General features: G+C 44.8%; 1 protein-coding gene across 4 annotated transcripts in view; it reads left to right on the top strand.

Moving 5' to 3' along the window:
• The window catches only part of baiap3 (BAI1 associated protein 3), a 313,607-nt gene that overhangs the window by 23,015 nt on the left and 274,361 nt on the right, over nt 1-16,231 (top strand). For all 4 annotated transcript variants that reach the window (XM_063058746.1, XM_063058745.1, XM_063058744.1 and 1 more), the window contains one exon: nt 1,275-1,418. In XM_063058746.1, the coding sequence (XP_062914816.1) occupies nt 1,339-1,418 (80 nt within the window). In that variant the 5' untranslated portion in view covers nt 1,275-1,338. The remainder of the gene's footprint in view (nt 1-1,274; nt 1,419-16,231) is intronic.

Below are 16,231 nucleotides of genomic sequence, written 5' to 3' on the forward strand. Positions count from 1 at the left end.
AGAGGCAGGTCCAGATATTTGGAGGGTACGGCCCAGATCCAGGTCAGGATCTGTTCAGCAGTCTTATTGTTCCCAAATTTGGCCGTACGAGTCTTCAAGCTCCTAAGCCTTCTCCCGGAGGGAAGAGGGGTGAAAAGTGTGTTGGCTGGGTGGGTCGTGTCCTTGATTATCCTGGCAGCACTGCTCCAACAGCCTATAATACTGATACGTTTAACTTCTCAAATTGCAGAGTGGGTCTTACCATATTATAATCATAGCCTTCTAATGGTTCCTTTACCTGAAGCTCCTTAATCCAATCTAGTTTATTGCAAAACACCCAATCCAGAATTGCGGATCCCCTAGTGGGCTCAACCACAAGCTGCTCTAAAAAGCTATCCTGTAAGTATTCTACAAATTCTCTCTCTTGGGATTCAAAATCAGCACAAACCTGATTTTCACAATCTACCTGCATATTGAATTCCCCCATGACTATCATAACATTGTCCTTTTGACATGCTTTTTCTGTCTCCCACTGTAATTTGTACTCTACATCTTGGCTGCTGTTCGGAGGCCTGTACGTAGCTCATCATAACGTTGGTTGTTATAGAAATTCAATGTACTGTTGATATGTATTGTATCAACGATTCCTGCAGCCTTGAGGAATGGTTCTCCTAGCAAAGTATTCCAGGGGCGGTTCTGTGTACACATGCAGTGTGTTCCATTTAGGGCTCTGTTTACTTACGTCGTCTACTCCCGGAGAGGTCCAAGCAATGTTTTCTAGGATTGGGTGTGTGTATCCATTGACTGTGCTTCAGGGAAGTTTCCAAGCATCCATGCTGCACGTCCCATGTGCCTGCAGTGAATTCAAAGAGGGGCTTTGTATACCCATACATTATACTTCGAAAGGGATGTTCTCTTTTGTGCAACGTATTCCAGTAAGGGTTCTGTGTTTCTGTGTGATGTGTACTAGGGGGAAGTTAGTGCAAGTATATTTACATAGTTTATGAATAGAAAGTGGAACATTGTGCAGAAACACTAACCATCTGTTCTATAGTTTGAATAAACTGAATCTGATCTGAAGAGTGCATTGGACCCTTAACCCTTCATCCACGGTGTTTGAGTGGAGTCACAAATGATCACAGCAGGTAAAGCTGGGAGTTTGGTGCTGGCACAGTGTGATCGCAATGTATAAGTGGGTGTGCCACAGATGCTGAGTCGGAAAAGTTCTGAACACAGTGTCACTCTAATGGTGCTTATTTCTTCACTAGTTGATGTTACTGGTTTTCCTCTTTTAGGCTTGCATAATTTCCTCCAACTCAGCACGCCATCCTGCTCATATTGGTGCCCAGAAGCTGCACGATGCAGCAGTTCCAGAATCGCCAGTCAGTTCGTCAGCCTGTAGCTGGGGAGGGAGCGTATTCCACTGACTGCAAGTCCAGGTAAGGCGGCTGTAAGCCCATCCGTTCCCTTCTCACTGTTCAAATCCCTCCGAGTAACGTCTCTCCCTCAGGACCTTTTCAAATCCAAGTAAGAATATAGCCCAAGAACACCCTGATTGCAAAGGAGGATATTAAATGGAGTTGTGAAATGCTTGGATATTTATATTGGTTGATGTCCCGTGCTTCTGCTGAAAATAAGTTTTTCCATCCGGCTGGCTTGAAGTGGATTATCAAGGTGTTCTCGCTTGCTGCTCTTGGCTTCTGGGGCTTTGAATCCTCTCGGTCACCAGCTGTGGGGTACATCAGCACAGAGCAGGATGTGTGCCTGAGCAACGCACATACAATTCTGGAGGAACTCAGCAAGTCAGGCAGCATTTATGGAAGGGAATAAACAGTTGACATTTCAAGTTCAAGTTTATTGTCATTCAATGGCATACAGGTACACCGCCAAATGAAACAACATTACTCTGGACGAAGGTGCTCAACACAATATATATAACTCACACACAACACAAGGGAATATTACCACAAATAGATTAACAAATAATAAGGGGCATTTACAATAAAAGTTAAAAAGTAAACAGTATAATGCTACTGGTTCTTCATACGTGATGAGACCTGGGTGGTGGCAGGGAGTTCAGTCGTCTCGTGGCCTGGAGGAAGAAGCTGTTTCCCATCCTAACAGTCCTTGTACAGTACAGTACCTTCTGCCTGATGGTCGGGGGTGAAGGAGATTGTTGGATGGATGGGAGGGATCATTGACAATGCTAAGGGCCCTGTTCAAGTGACGTTCCTGAAAAATATCTCCGGTGGGCGGAAGAGAGACCCCAATGATCCTCTCAGTCCTTTGCAGGGTCTTGTGGCCAGATGTCTTGCCATTCCCAGACCAGATGGTGATGGAGCTGGTCAGGGCACTCTCAGTGGTGCTCCTGTAAAAACTGGGGACTGGGGAGCCTTGCTCTCCTCAGTCTCCTCAGGAAGTGGAGATGCTGCTGTGCTTTCTTGGCCAACGAAGTGGGTTGAGGGACCAGGTGATATCACCCATTATGTGCCCTCTCAGAAACTTGGTGTTCCTAACTCTCTCTGGAGGAGCCTTTAATGTGCAGCGAGGAGTGGCCGACCTGCACCTTCCTAAAGTCCACAGTCACCTCTTTGGTCTTGTCCACTTTGAGACTCAGGTTGTTGTGCTCACACCATTCTACCAGCCGCTCTGACCCCTCTCTGAACAACATCTCATCATCGTTGTTGATGGGGCCAGCCATCAGTGAACTTGATGATCTGGTTTGGGCTGGAACTAGCAGTTCGGGCTGAGGCCCTTCATCAGGTCTGGAAAGAAGCCAGAGGGGGAAGGGGAAGGAGTACAAGCTGGCAAGTGATGGGTGAAATCAGCTGAGGGGTCAAGCAAGAGGGTGAGTGAGCTGGGAGGTGATAGGTGAAAGAGGTGAAGGGCTAAGGAAGGAGTCTGATAGAGGAGGACAGGAGACCATGGGAGAAAGAGAAGCAATAGGTGCACCAGAGGGAAGTGATGGGCAGGCAAGGAGAAGAAAATGGGTGAGAGGGAAACCAGAATGGGGAACAAAAGAAGAGAGAAGTGGGGGGGAATAAGAAGCCAAATTGAAATGGATGTCCACTGGGATAGCCTACCTTTTGCAACAGACAGAAGGTGCTCGACAAAATGCTCCCCATTTGCCTCCTCTACACACATTTAAATTTGCTTCCCATTCCTACTTGTCTGTCCATGGCTTCCTCTACTGCCACAATAAGGCCAACACTCAGGTTTGGCCTGCAACATGATGATATGAACATCAATTTCACTAATTGATGAATTAGTGAATCCCCCATATCCACCCTCTTTCCATTTGCCAGTCTGGTTTTCCTCCCACCTGTTCTCTTGTCCTATCAGATTCCTTGTTCTTCAGTCCTTCACCTCTTCCCACTTATCACCTTCCAGCTTCTCACTTCAGGTGAGCAGGCAGTCCCCAGGTAAACTGGCAGCCAGCACTTCACTCACGGACTGTGCAGCAGCCACCAACAGGCCTGCTTTTCTGAGAGAGGGCATCGGATGCCAGCCTCTCCGGGCCACCTCTCACTCTGTTCTCCAGCGAAATGTTTACCAGATCCTTTAGACAGGTTCTAATTGCCCTAATATTATCATCTATTGCTGGGACACAAGGCTGAGGTTAGAGGTGAAAATTCTTCTAACTTCTGATCTCATTCTGAAACTTATAAGCTCTAGAATTGTCGACCTGACTCACTGTGAGTACCACACCAATTATTTCTGTGTCAGAACTAGATATGAATGTGAGTTGTTGTGGTATCTGTCCTCATCTTTAAGCCACAAAGGCACCAAAGCATTAACAGGACTCGGTAATGTCTCTTCTAAAAGTGGAACATGCTGTTCTCTTGTCAGGTCTATCATAGTTCCAGCCCACACTGACGTGGTTTCACACCTGATGAGTATAAGAATGAATAATTATGCAGAAGATTGTTAGGTAAACACAGCTGGGTATCACTCCAAGCTTGCTTGTTATTTGTTAGGAAACTTTGTGGACTGACATTGTCGGTGACACTCAAATCTCAACAGGAAATATGTAGTACTGTGTATGCACTGAAATATCATTAGGACTTCATCAATCAAATTCTTAATTTGAGGAGCTTAAGTTCAATTTCATGAATCTCTCCTTATATCATTTAATGGAATCTCAACATCTTCCCTGATTCAAAGAAGAATAAAATATTTGATATTGTAAAATAGCCTTGTAATCCTGGAGGTGAAATCTCATGTCCAGATTTCCCAATATGTGACTCTCAATGCTGAAATTCTTTCACACTTCCTTTGTGATTCAGATTCTCTCTGTTCCTCTGCCACAATGATTCTTCCTGTTTTTTTTAAATTTCCTTTTTCTCAACTACACAACCTGAGACAACCTGTGACTGGCACTGGATTTGAATGGGGAGAACAAGGCTTGATTGTGGCATGAATACAGAGCCGAAAACAGCTCGGGGAGAAAAGCAGGGTCAGGGATTTTTGGCTGGAAATTGGCAGAATCTGGGGTGGGGATTCGACCTGGGAAACAGGAGGACAAGGGTAGTGACTGGGGCTGGAAAGCTGCAGGATCTGGGATGGAAATTGGGTCTGAAAACCAACAGAACCAGGAATAGGGACCAGTGCTGGGAAGAAGCAGGACTAGGCATGTGTGACACGAGAATTAGGGCTGGAACCAGCAGAATCAGATATTCAGTCTGGGAGCCACCAGAGTGCGGCTGAGGGAAGGCACATGCAAATGAGATTAAAGCAACATCAGAAACAATTTTCAGCGAGGTTTCAAAATGCATACAGCTCCAGAGCACATGAAGCTGTGTGCTAAACCACATGCACAGGATGCAAGAGTCAGAGTCGCCCTGTTCATCTTGGATCCATCACTCATTGAGAGATCCATCTGGTCCATCCAGCTCATCCTGGGCCATGAGATGCCGGTCAGGGATGGGATATGAGGTCCTGTCATGTCTGCACAGGCAGACACCTCTCAGTCTCTACCCAGTTACCTGGAGTCACCTGCCACTCGTTTCTAACTTATCACCTGCAGCCTATTTAAACCCAGTTCTCATCAACAGTCCTTGTTCACCCATCGAACCAGCCAGCCTCTACCAGTCGTTCCTTCAGTTAACTTGTTGCCTGTTGTGTTATGTATCTGTTCTCTCCTGTTTTGTGGCCCCTCATGGCTCGTTATTTTGTAGTTTATTCGTAAAATTTTGTTTACTGCTAATTTGTCTCCACAGTTCTGCCTTTGGATCAACCTCCTCTATATTTCCCAATAGATGTGGCCTCCATTTTTATACTTTTTGCAAATGACTTGGAATAAGGCAGTGAAGGTGTGGTCGCTAAATTTGCTTATGACACAAACAGACAGAAGTTAATTCCTGATAACAAAAGGGGTAGGGTGGGGGGGGGGCGGTTTCACCATGTATGCAGGAATGGAGAGTTGAGGCTACAATCAAACTTTCCTTCTGTTAAAAAAAATCCCTGCCCCCTTCTCTCTTCTTCTATTCCCCACTCTGGCCTCTTACCTCTTCTCTTCCCCTGCCTATCACCTCTCTCTGGTGCCCCTCCATCATCCCTTTCTGTCATTGTTCACTCTCCTCTCCTATCAGATTCCTTCTTCTCCAACCCTTTACCTTTCCCAACCGCCTAGCTTCACCTGCCATCTTCAAAGTCCCAGATGATCAGGGTGAGGATCTGGGAGGATGGAATGATGGGCTGAGGGTCAATCTCTGCTTCTGCTGTGTCAAACTGGTACGAACGGGCGTCCACCTTAGTGTTCCGGGAGCTGGGTCAGATGGAGATGGTGAGCCTGACATGGGTTAAGCTGGCAGGTCTCTTAAATGGATATCAGGTTCTGGTGGTCAGACCAGATCAGGAAGAGCTTGGTGTTTCCCATCAGCCAATGTCTCTACTCCTCCAAGGCCTATTGCGTGATGTCTATCTGGGAGATGCTCACTGACCTCAAAAGCCTTATCACTCTGGCAATCCGTAACGGTAAGCGTCTTATGGAATGACTCTCCAGGTCATCAGGCAAAACTGTGTGGAGTTGAACGTGCCGGAGAGGAAGGCACAAGAGTATGTCTTCCACCTAGTGCTTGCTGGAAGAGATTGCCCTAGCAGATGCATCCATCTCTGCCACAAAAGGCCTGTGGGGGTTTGGACGGTGTAGAATGTGAGTGATGGTCAAGCATCTCTTGAGCTCCTTGAAATCGTGGTCTGTTGCAACAGACCAGATTATCTGTGAGGTAGGGAGGTGAGAGGAGCATGATTTGGTTGTAGTTTCTGTTAAAACAGCAGTAGAAGTGGAAAAGCCCAAGAAGCACAGTAGTTGTTTGAGATAGTGGGTGGGGTCATTCAATGACAGCACGCACTTCCTCGAGGTCTATGATTAGACCCTGGGGTGAATGGATGTGACCCAGGAAGGAAAGGATTGTGGTGTGGAACTGGCATTTCTCTAATTTGCAATACATTTGGTCTTTGAGAAGACATTAACTAGACGAGACAGACATGGTCTTGGGGGTCCTTAGAGAAGATGAGGATGTCATTGAGATAGACATAGGTAGAGAGACAGAGGTAGCATGCCTCTTGTTAGTGAAGGCTTGGAAATGGCTGGACTGTTGGAAATTCCAAAAGGCATTACTAAGTATTTGTAGTGGCCAGTGGGTTTTATGAACACCATCTTCCACTCATCTCGCTGGCAAATGCAGATCAGTTTGAAAATACACCAAAGATTCAGTGTGGTGAAGATCTGAGCCCCACAGAGTGGATCAGAGGCACTATCCATTGAGGGAAGAGGGTAGTGGTTTCTGGTTCTCGATAGTGATATTGTTGAGTCCATGGTAGTCAATGCAGGGATGAAGATCACCCTCCCATCTTTCTTTTTGAGAAGGAAGAATCCTGCACCAGCTTGAGACTGGGATGGGCAAATTAAGCCACGTTGTAGCACTTTGGCAATGTAGTCATTCATAGTTTGGGTCTCAGGACGGGAGAGGGAGAATAGGCAACCTCAGGGAGATGGGGTGCCGGAAGGAAATCAATCACGCAGTTGTGTGGTCTGTAAGACAGTAGGGTGCTGGCTTCCCTTTCACTGAAGGCAATGGCTAAGTCATGGTATTCCTGTAGCAGTTTGTCCAGGGTTTCCTCTGTCTCCACGGATTTACAGAGTGAGGTTGCCAGCAGCTGGGATCCCAGTTCAGCAGTGAACCAGATAGCCAGGCGAACTGAGGGTTCTGAGTGGAGGGCTGGGGTAAGTCAAGATGAGAGGAGAGTTGAGTGAGTCGATCGGGGGGATTTGGATGGCCTCGTGCTGCTCTCCGGTGCTCATGTGTTTGGGCCATGTGCACACTCAGACCAGCCCAGACCCCAAGGGATGTTGATCAATGGCCGTGGCAGAGAAGGGATGTGAAATGAGCTCAGAGAGGAGTTCAATCTGCACACACAGAGTCTGGTCCAGAAAGTTGCCTGCTGTGCACGTAGAACTGTTGGTGTGTGGAAGAAGACAGAGAAAGTGTGTTGGGCTATGGTGCTGGACTGAGGGTCTGGGGGAGCTTATCAGATAGAAGGCCCCTTGTCTCTACCTGGTGGAGCCATTTCCCAGAAGCAGTGGGCATTTGATGCACGGGTGATCAGCTGGTCTGCAGTAAGTGCACAAGTTGTTTCTCCAACAATGCTCACACTCTTGGGGGTGGAGGTTAAGGGAGCTGTATCGAGACAGAAAGCTGGTTGAAAGTGGTGAGCAGATGGTCAATGGATTCCTGCTGCTCTTTTTGACAAATGACTCCTTTAGGCAAGCAAACTCTTCTGGGTTAATCGCTAGTTCAGGAAATGTTGAGGAGACCTGACCCAAACACAGAGCAGCAGAGATTATTTAGCAGTAAATGATACCTTACAAATAAACTGCAAATAACAGACCACAAAACAAGAGAACAGATACTAAACACAACAGGCAACAAGTTAGCTGAAGGTTAGGAGCAACAGGTTGTGGCTGGCTGGTTCATTGAGTGAACAAGGACTGTGGATGAGAGCTGGGTTTAAATAGGCTGCAGGTGATGAGTTGGAAACGAGTGGCAGGTGACTCCTGTGAGCAGGTTGGAGACTGGGAGGTGCTGCCTGTGCATGTCTGACTACATCACCAGGTGGCTCGTATCTTACCAACCAGAAAAGGTCTAGTCGCTGTTTCCTGCAGGCTAGCTAATCTTTCAGCCATGCCAATATATCACTGCCTACATCACAAACTTCAATTTTCTGCAATAACCTTTGTGTGGCACCTTATTAAATTCCTTTTGGAGATCTAAGTACAGTGTATCTATCAATTCCCCTTTATCTGCAGTAAATGTTATTTTTTCAAACGACTCCAATAAATTGGTCAAAAATCAATTCCCTTTCAAAGAACTATGTTGATTTTGTTTGATTACTTTAAATTTTTTCTAAGCCTCCTTCTACAATGTATTTAATAATAGCGTCAAGCGTTCTCCCTCAGGCAGATCTTAAGCTAACTGTCTTGTAATTTCCTGTCTTCTGAGTCCCCTTTCAAATAATTGTGTCACGTTTGCTATTTTCAAATCCAATGAAACTTTGTGAATCTAGGGAATTTTTGAAAATTGAAACAAACATATCAACTCCCTTGTTATACATTTCTTTTACCATCCTAGGATGAAGACCATTAGCAACAGGTCCCTGTTGGACCTCAGCTCCAACAATTTGCTCAACCACTGCTCTGGTGGTTGTAACTTTGCTGAGTTCTTCCCTCCCTTCCAATTCCCAAGTTAATGCTACTTCTGGGATGTTACTTTGGTAAAATTGTGGTAAAGTACCTTTCCAATTCGTCTGCCATTGCCTCCTTTCCATGTGATCTGTAATGTCCAGAGGGATAAGGGCAGCAGGTATATTGGAACTGTGGCTCATTCTGGCTCCCTCCAAGTCACACACATTAATCTTTCATCCTGGGATTCCCTGCCCAGCAACAACATGCATTGCCCTCATTCAGCACATGAACCCCAGCACTGCAAGGATAATTCGTTGTCTCTTCTTTCTCTCAAGAGTAATCCTTCACTAATACAGAGAAGCAAGTAGGAAATATACAGTAATATTGGGGTCAGCCCTGGGATCAACGAGTGGGTGGGAATCACTGGCTGGAGACCAGAGCCTGTGACGGGCACCTAGAACAGCAGTCCACAAGCACAGATCTTAATCCAAATACATTTTGCTTTCTCCTTGCTTCTATCTCTATCTGCTGTCTTTTACCTAACTCCTTTCCTCTCTTCCTTGTTTCTGTATCTTTCCTCAATTCAGAAATACATTGTCTGCATCTCGCTCTCCCCACCTCCCTTCCCCTTTCTCTCTCCTTCTCTCTCCCTTTCCCCTTCTCTCTCTCCTTTATCCTTTCTCCCTCTATCTCCCCTTGCTCTCCCTCCCTCTTTCCTTCTTCCTTCCCACCTTCACTCCCTAATCCCTCTCTTTCTCTTTCCCTTTTTCTCTCTGATCCTCTCCCTAACCCTTTCTCCCTCTCCCTCCCTTTCCCTTTCTCACCCTCTCTGCCATCATCTGCTTCTCCCCCCCCTTCATCATTCCATTCTTTTTCTCTCATTCATTCATTCATTCAGAAGCAAACGTGCACAATTACTGTGGTCTCCTTCCTGCAGATTTGTGCTGATTTTTCTGTCAAGAATTCATTCCAAACTTGCATCTGATTTCAAATGCATGTCTTTCGCTTATCCAGTGAATCTGGCCATCAGGATGATCTTTAACTGATAGTCTCCTAGCAACAGGTCCATGGCTCAAGAAAATTTGCCAACCACAACTCAAATAGCAGTCAGTGCACCACTCCTCCACTCTCCATACGACACGTATTCAAAACATATTCCATTTTTTAATAAATGCTGTTCCAAATTTCTCAGGATATTCTGAACATCTTGAAACCAATGTCTGTGACATTGTCAGTATGAGGTAGTGTCAGTGTTAGAGAAGGGTGTAACCTTTGTTAATGTCTTAACAAATTAGTGTTCATTTTGAATCTGTGTCTAAAGCAGGAGCGATAGAATTCACTGTGGGACTGTGGCTGCATGGGGGGATGTATTAGGCATATGAAGGCTTGTGATGAGAAGGCAGTGAAGAAGGGATAGCCATCAGTGTTGGGGCTGCATTTGTACCTGGAGGTGGTATCAGTGTTCAGAATTATACAGGTACAGTGCCTTGTAAAAGAATTCAGCCTCCAACCCTTTGTTCGCATAATTAAATACTACAACCAGGGATTTTGATCAATTTAACTGAGAATTTTATTTCTGAATCACTTTCTTCTTTTTCTCACAGCAGAGCCCAAAAAAATAGGGAATACTGTAAAGCGTGAAAAACTAAAAATTCGAAACCTGAAATATCAGCAGTTCAAAAGTATTCATCTGCCTTTGCTCAGTGTTTGGATGAACCGCCTCTCACTGCTGTTACAGCCCGTAGTCTTTTTAGATAAGTCCCTATCAGCTTTGTACAACATGATGGAGCAAGATTTGCCCATACCTCTTTGCAAAATTGCTCAAGCTGTGCCAGGTTAGTTGGAGATCAATCATGGGCAGCAATCTTGAGGTCTTGTCAGAAATGTTCGATGAGGTTAAGGTCAGGACTTCGACTGGGCCACTCAAAGACATCAATTTTCTTCACTTGAAGCCACTCTATGGTTGCTCTGTCAGTGTGCTTTAAATCGTTGTCCTGTGGAAAGACGGAGTTTCCTCCCCAGTTTAAGCTTTCTGGCAGAGGCTGGTAGGTTTTTATCCAGTATCTCTCCGTATTCCCAACCCAGACCAGAATACCAGTCCCTGCTGCTGAAAAGCATCCCCATAGCATGATGCTAATGCTACCTCCACCATACTTTACAGTAGGAATGATGTATTAGGTATAGAGAGGTGGTTCAACAAAGTACTGAGCAAAAGCAGATGAATACCTTTGAACTGTTGACATTAGTTTTAAAATTTTTAGTTTTTCATGCTTTACAACTTCCCGTGTTTTTTTTGGGCTCTACTGTGAAAAAAAAGAGCATGTGATTCACAAATAAAAATTCTCGAGTTAAATTGATCAAAATCTCTGGTTGTAATATGGATTTATGTGAACAAAAGGTTGGGGGTAATACTTTTTCAAGGTACTGTGTATCCATTTTAGAGCAGTAAATAATATCAGCATCTGGGCCCTTTGCCCCTCAGTTTCTGTCCTTCTCCCTCGGTCAATGAGATCATGGCAGATCTGAAGCAAGAAATGAGCAGCCAGTTGAGCAGTATTTGTAGAGAGAAAGGATTTGTCAATGTTTCAGTTTGAGTCCCTGTGACAGGACCTGATTTAATTGTATTTATTTATTGAGATACAGTGCAGAATGGAGCCTTCAGGCCCTTCGAGCCGTGCCACCCAGCAAACCCCGATTTAATCCTGGCTTAATCACAAGACAATTTACAATGACCAATTAACCTACCAACCAGTAAGCCTTTCGGCTGTGGGGGGACACTGGAGCACTTGGGGAAAACCCATGTATTCCATGGGAAGGATGTACCAGCCCCAGTGCCCCGACCTGTATAAGCACTACGTTACCATGGCATGATCTGATCTTTGACCTCACTTCCACTTCCTGCTTAACCATCTTAATTCTTGATTCTTGATTGTCTCTCCCCCAAATACAAACATTCAATCTCTTTCTGCCTCAAAAAGACTTTAATGGCGCAGTTCTCTGCAGAAGGACCTATGTTTCCAAATGGGCTAGGATGAGGTTGGTAGGTGGGACCCCAAGGAATATGAATGATGAAATTATCATGGGTTGAAGCAAAAGAACCGAATCATTTCATTCGTTGTTTTATGTAGAGAATAGGATGGAGTACAGAACGTTGTAATGTGAACAAAGTCACTGGAGAGACGTAGTTGGTAGATATAAAAGTTGTCTTTTGTTCAATGAAATGAGACACTCACTGGAGGAAGAGACCTGTTTGACCCTGTATTACATGACATTTTATATGCTAAAGATCAAAGGACAATTCTATGGTTACAATGTATCTACAAAGCTTCCTTTGAATTACATGTAATTTTCACACAACTCCTTCTTCGCATCCACACTCCAGACACCCAAAATGAATGTTAATCAGCATTGTCTGACTTTCAATTAACTGATGTTTACAGCTCCAGGAAACTATTGTCCAGGACTGCATTTTAAATTTAATCTACTGTTCACAATCAGGCCTAATGATTGATTTCTGAAATTAATATTTGCTATATACCTTAACTCCAGAATATGCCCTAACACAGAAAAAAACGTGTGGTGCAGTAAACAAAGTTCTCTGGATACAGAATGTTAAATGTTCACAAATCTCTGTGAGGCCACCTTGTGGCCAAACTTTTATCCTTTGACAACACTCCTAGGTCCACTCTCTTCCACCATTCCTCCTCGATTATAGGTCCACTCTGCTCAATCTTTATAAACCTTAGATTTTAACTCTTCTTCCCCACAGATGCTGCCTGATCTGCAGGGTGTTTCCAGCACTTTATGTTCACATTCCAAACTTCCATTATCTCTAGGTGCTTGATCATAAATTATTACTCAGTCTTTTATGAGGACGATCTCTTATCTTAATAAGCAACTAGTGGACCTCCAAGGCAAGTATGGCCTTTGCCAAATAAAGAGACCAAAACCGTTCACAGTTACATGGATGCAGGCCAACCAAAGCCTGTGGAATTTAGCAAGTCTTACATATTCTACCCTTCAAAATAAAGATCCATGTTCAATTTGGCTTCTTAATAACTTGCTTCTGCTAACACTTTGTGCTTCTAATACAAGGACATCTAGTTCTCTCTGAATACCAACATATAATTATCTTAAATAAAATTTTGTCTTATTCTTTTATTAAAGAAAATAATCTCTTACTTTCCACACTATGCCACAATATGGGTAAAGATTTTGGCTATTTACCCTACCTATGCCTGTCTTAATCTCATCTGCTTCTCTCAGGCCATCCCTCAGCCTTCTCTGCTACAGGGAATACAAGCCATCTTTCTGCCTGCTTACTGAAGCTAACTACAGTATATTCCTTTCGTACTCTCTGTCCATCTTACCATTACCTCCCTCCTAACTTTGTACTTCAGCAAACTTGGACACATTGCCCTTTGTCCTTTCTTTGAAGTTATTAATATAGATGGTGAACAGAATCAAAGGGTCAAAGAGTCACATCCATATCGACTTTTTGGCCTGCCTGTGTTAATCCCACATTAATGCTGCGTCTTTCTATCCCTTACCTATTTAATCATTTATTGGAATTCTTCTTAAATGTAGTAATTGTATCTGACTCCTCTGGCAACATGTTCCGGATATCAGCAACTTTCTGTCTAAAAAAAAATTACCCCTAAGTTCCCCTTTAAATCTCCTACTTCTCACCTCAGAACTGTGCCCTCCTGTTTGATACCCCAAAAGTGGCAAAAAGATTTTGCCTATCTAACCTCTCTAATCTTATATACTTCTGTTAAGTCATCCCTCAAGTCCCTTTGCTCCAGGGGGGAAAAAAAGCCCTCTCTGTCCAACTCCTCCCCACAACTAAAGTCCTCCAATCCAGGCCCCATCAGGTGAATCTCTTTTGCACTTTCTCCAGCACAACCACATCCTTCTTACAGTGTGGCAAGCATACTCCAAGTATGGTAGAACTCGTGTTTTCTGAAGTTGTAACATAACATCCCAATTCTTATATTCTCTGCCCTGACCTATGAAGATAAGAATACCATGTGTCCCCTTCACCATTTCCAGGGAACTATGGACTTGGGCCCCTAAGTTCCTCTGTTTATCAACATTCTTTCATGCCCTACCAATTATGTATGTTTCTTACCACTGTTTGACTGCCTCAGATATATCACTTCCCACTTGTTGGTATTGAGTTTCATCTCCCAATGCTCTATCTAACTTTGATGTCATCTATTCCCACGATCCACCACTAGTAGGAGGCTTCTAATCAGGAAAGCATTGTCCAACAGTACCCCCCCCCCATCATCTCATCAGTTTTGAATCCAATTTGCCCACTCATCTTGGATCCTATGTGCCTTAAACCTTTGGACCAGCTTACTATATGGGACCTTCCCAAATGCTTTATTACAGACCATATCAACAATATCTACCATCCCGTTTTCATCAGTCTTCTTAACTAATCCTCAAAAACTCAATCAAATTAGTGAGGTAGGACTTTGCCCTCACAAAGTCATGTTTTGCCCATCTTTCTAAGAGAACGTGTATCTTGTCCCTTAGAACTTCCTCCAGTAATTTCTTGATCACTGATATAAGGCTCACTGAACTGTAACACACACAAAATGCTGGAGGAACCCAGCAGGCCAGGCAGCATCTGTGGAAAAGAGTAAACAGTTGATGTTTCAGGCCGAGACCCTTCATCAGGACTGGAGAAAAAAAATGAGAAGTCAGGGTAAGAAGGTGGGGGGAGGGGAGGAGGAAATACAAGGTAGTAGGTGACAGATGAAACTGGAAGCTGGGAAGTCGATTACTGAAAGCGATGAAGGGCTAGAGAAGGAGGAATCTGATAGGAGAGGACTGGAGGCCATGGAGGAAAGGGAAGGGGGAGGTGATGGGCAGGTAAGGAGATAAGGTGAGAGAGGGCAATGAGATGGGGAATGCTGAAGGTAGGGGGAGGCTATTACTGGAAGATTGAGAAATCAATGTTCATGCCATCAGGTTGGAGACTACCCAGGTGTTGCTCTTCCAACTTGAGTATGGTCTCATCGCGGCTGTAGAGGAGACCCTGGATAAGTGCCAGGAGTGTGATCAGTGGGAAGGGACAAATAGACAAAGGAATCGCAGGGAGCCACAACCACACATCTTTCCCTCCCGCCCCCGGCCCCAACTTTCTGCTTTAATCAGGGAACAGTCCCTGTACAACTCCCTTGTCCATTCATCCCTCCCCTTTGACCTCCCTCCTGGCATTTAGGCTTGCAAGTGTACTGTATCCAGTGCTCCCAGTGTGGCCTCCTGTAGAGCAATGAGTCCTGACATAGATTGGGAGACCACTTCGCCGAGCACCTATGCTCAGTCGACCAGAAAAAGCAGGATCCCCCAGTGGCCACCTATTTTAATTCTACTTCCCATTCCCATTCCGACATGTCAGTCAATGGCCTCCTCTACTGCCCCAGTGAGACCACACTCAGGTTGGAGGAGTGACACCTTATATTCCACCTAGGTAGCCTTGAACCTGATGACGTGAACATCGATTTCTCAAACTTCCAGTAATGGCCCCCCTTCACCATTCCTCATTCCCATTTCCCTCTCTCACCTTATCTCCTTACATGCCCATCACCTCTCTATGGTGCTCCTCTTCCTTCCCTTTCCTCCATGGCCTTCTGTCCTCCTATCATATTCCCCCTTCTCCCACCCTTTATCTCTTTCACCAATCTTCCCAGCTCTTTACTTCACCCCTTCCCCTCTCCCGGTTTCACCCATCACCTATCACCCTGTAATTCACCCCTTCCCCTCTCCCGGTTTCACCCATCACCTATCACCCTGTAATTCACCCCTTCCCCTCTCCCATTTTCACCCATCAATTATCACCTTGTAGTTCTTCCCCCCTCCCCCCACCTTCTTGCTCTGACTTCTCAGCATCTCAGCCCAAAATTTTGACCGTTTACTCTTTTCCGTAGATGCTGGCTGCTGAATTCCTCCAGAACTGTGTGTGTGTGTGTGTGTGTGTGTGTGTGTGTGTGTGTGTGTGTGTGTGTGTCCCCGCTGCTTGGATTTCCAGATCTGCCATTTTTCTCTTGTTTGTCACTAAACTATAGCTACTCGACTTATTCTGGCCACCCTTCTTAACTAAAGGAACAACATTAACAATCCTCTAGTCTTCTAGTATTTCACCCGTGGCTAATGAAGATCTGAACATCTCCATCAGGGCCTCACAACCTCCTCCCCTGTTTTTGATAACATTCTGGAATAGATCTCATCCAGTGCTAGAGATTTACTCCTGTGTTCCAAGACATTTAACACCTCACCTTTTATAATACTTCCATGATCTTCTCTGCATTATCGTTCACATCATTCTCCTTGATGAATGAAGAGGAGTATTAATTAAGGGCCTCACCCACATCCCCCGTTTCTGCAAATAATTATCCCTATTATTGTTGTCCCTAGCCACCCCCTTCTCCTAATATACATAGAATGACTTATGATTCTCCCTCATCTTACCTGCCAATGGCATTTTACTACCTCTTTTTGCCCTCCTAAATTCCTTCTGAAGTACCCTCCTGCACTCTCTATATTCCTTGATGG

This window comes from Mobula hypostoma, chromosome 9 (assembly GCF_963921235.1).
Source record: "Mobula hypostoma chromosome 9, sMobHyp1.1, whole genome shotgun sequence".
Lineage (NCBI taxonomy): Eukaryota > Metazoa > Chordata > Chondrichthyes > Myliobatiformes > Myliobatidae > Mobula > Mobula hypostoma.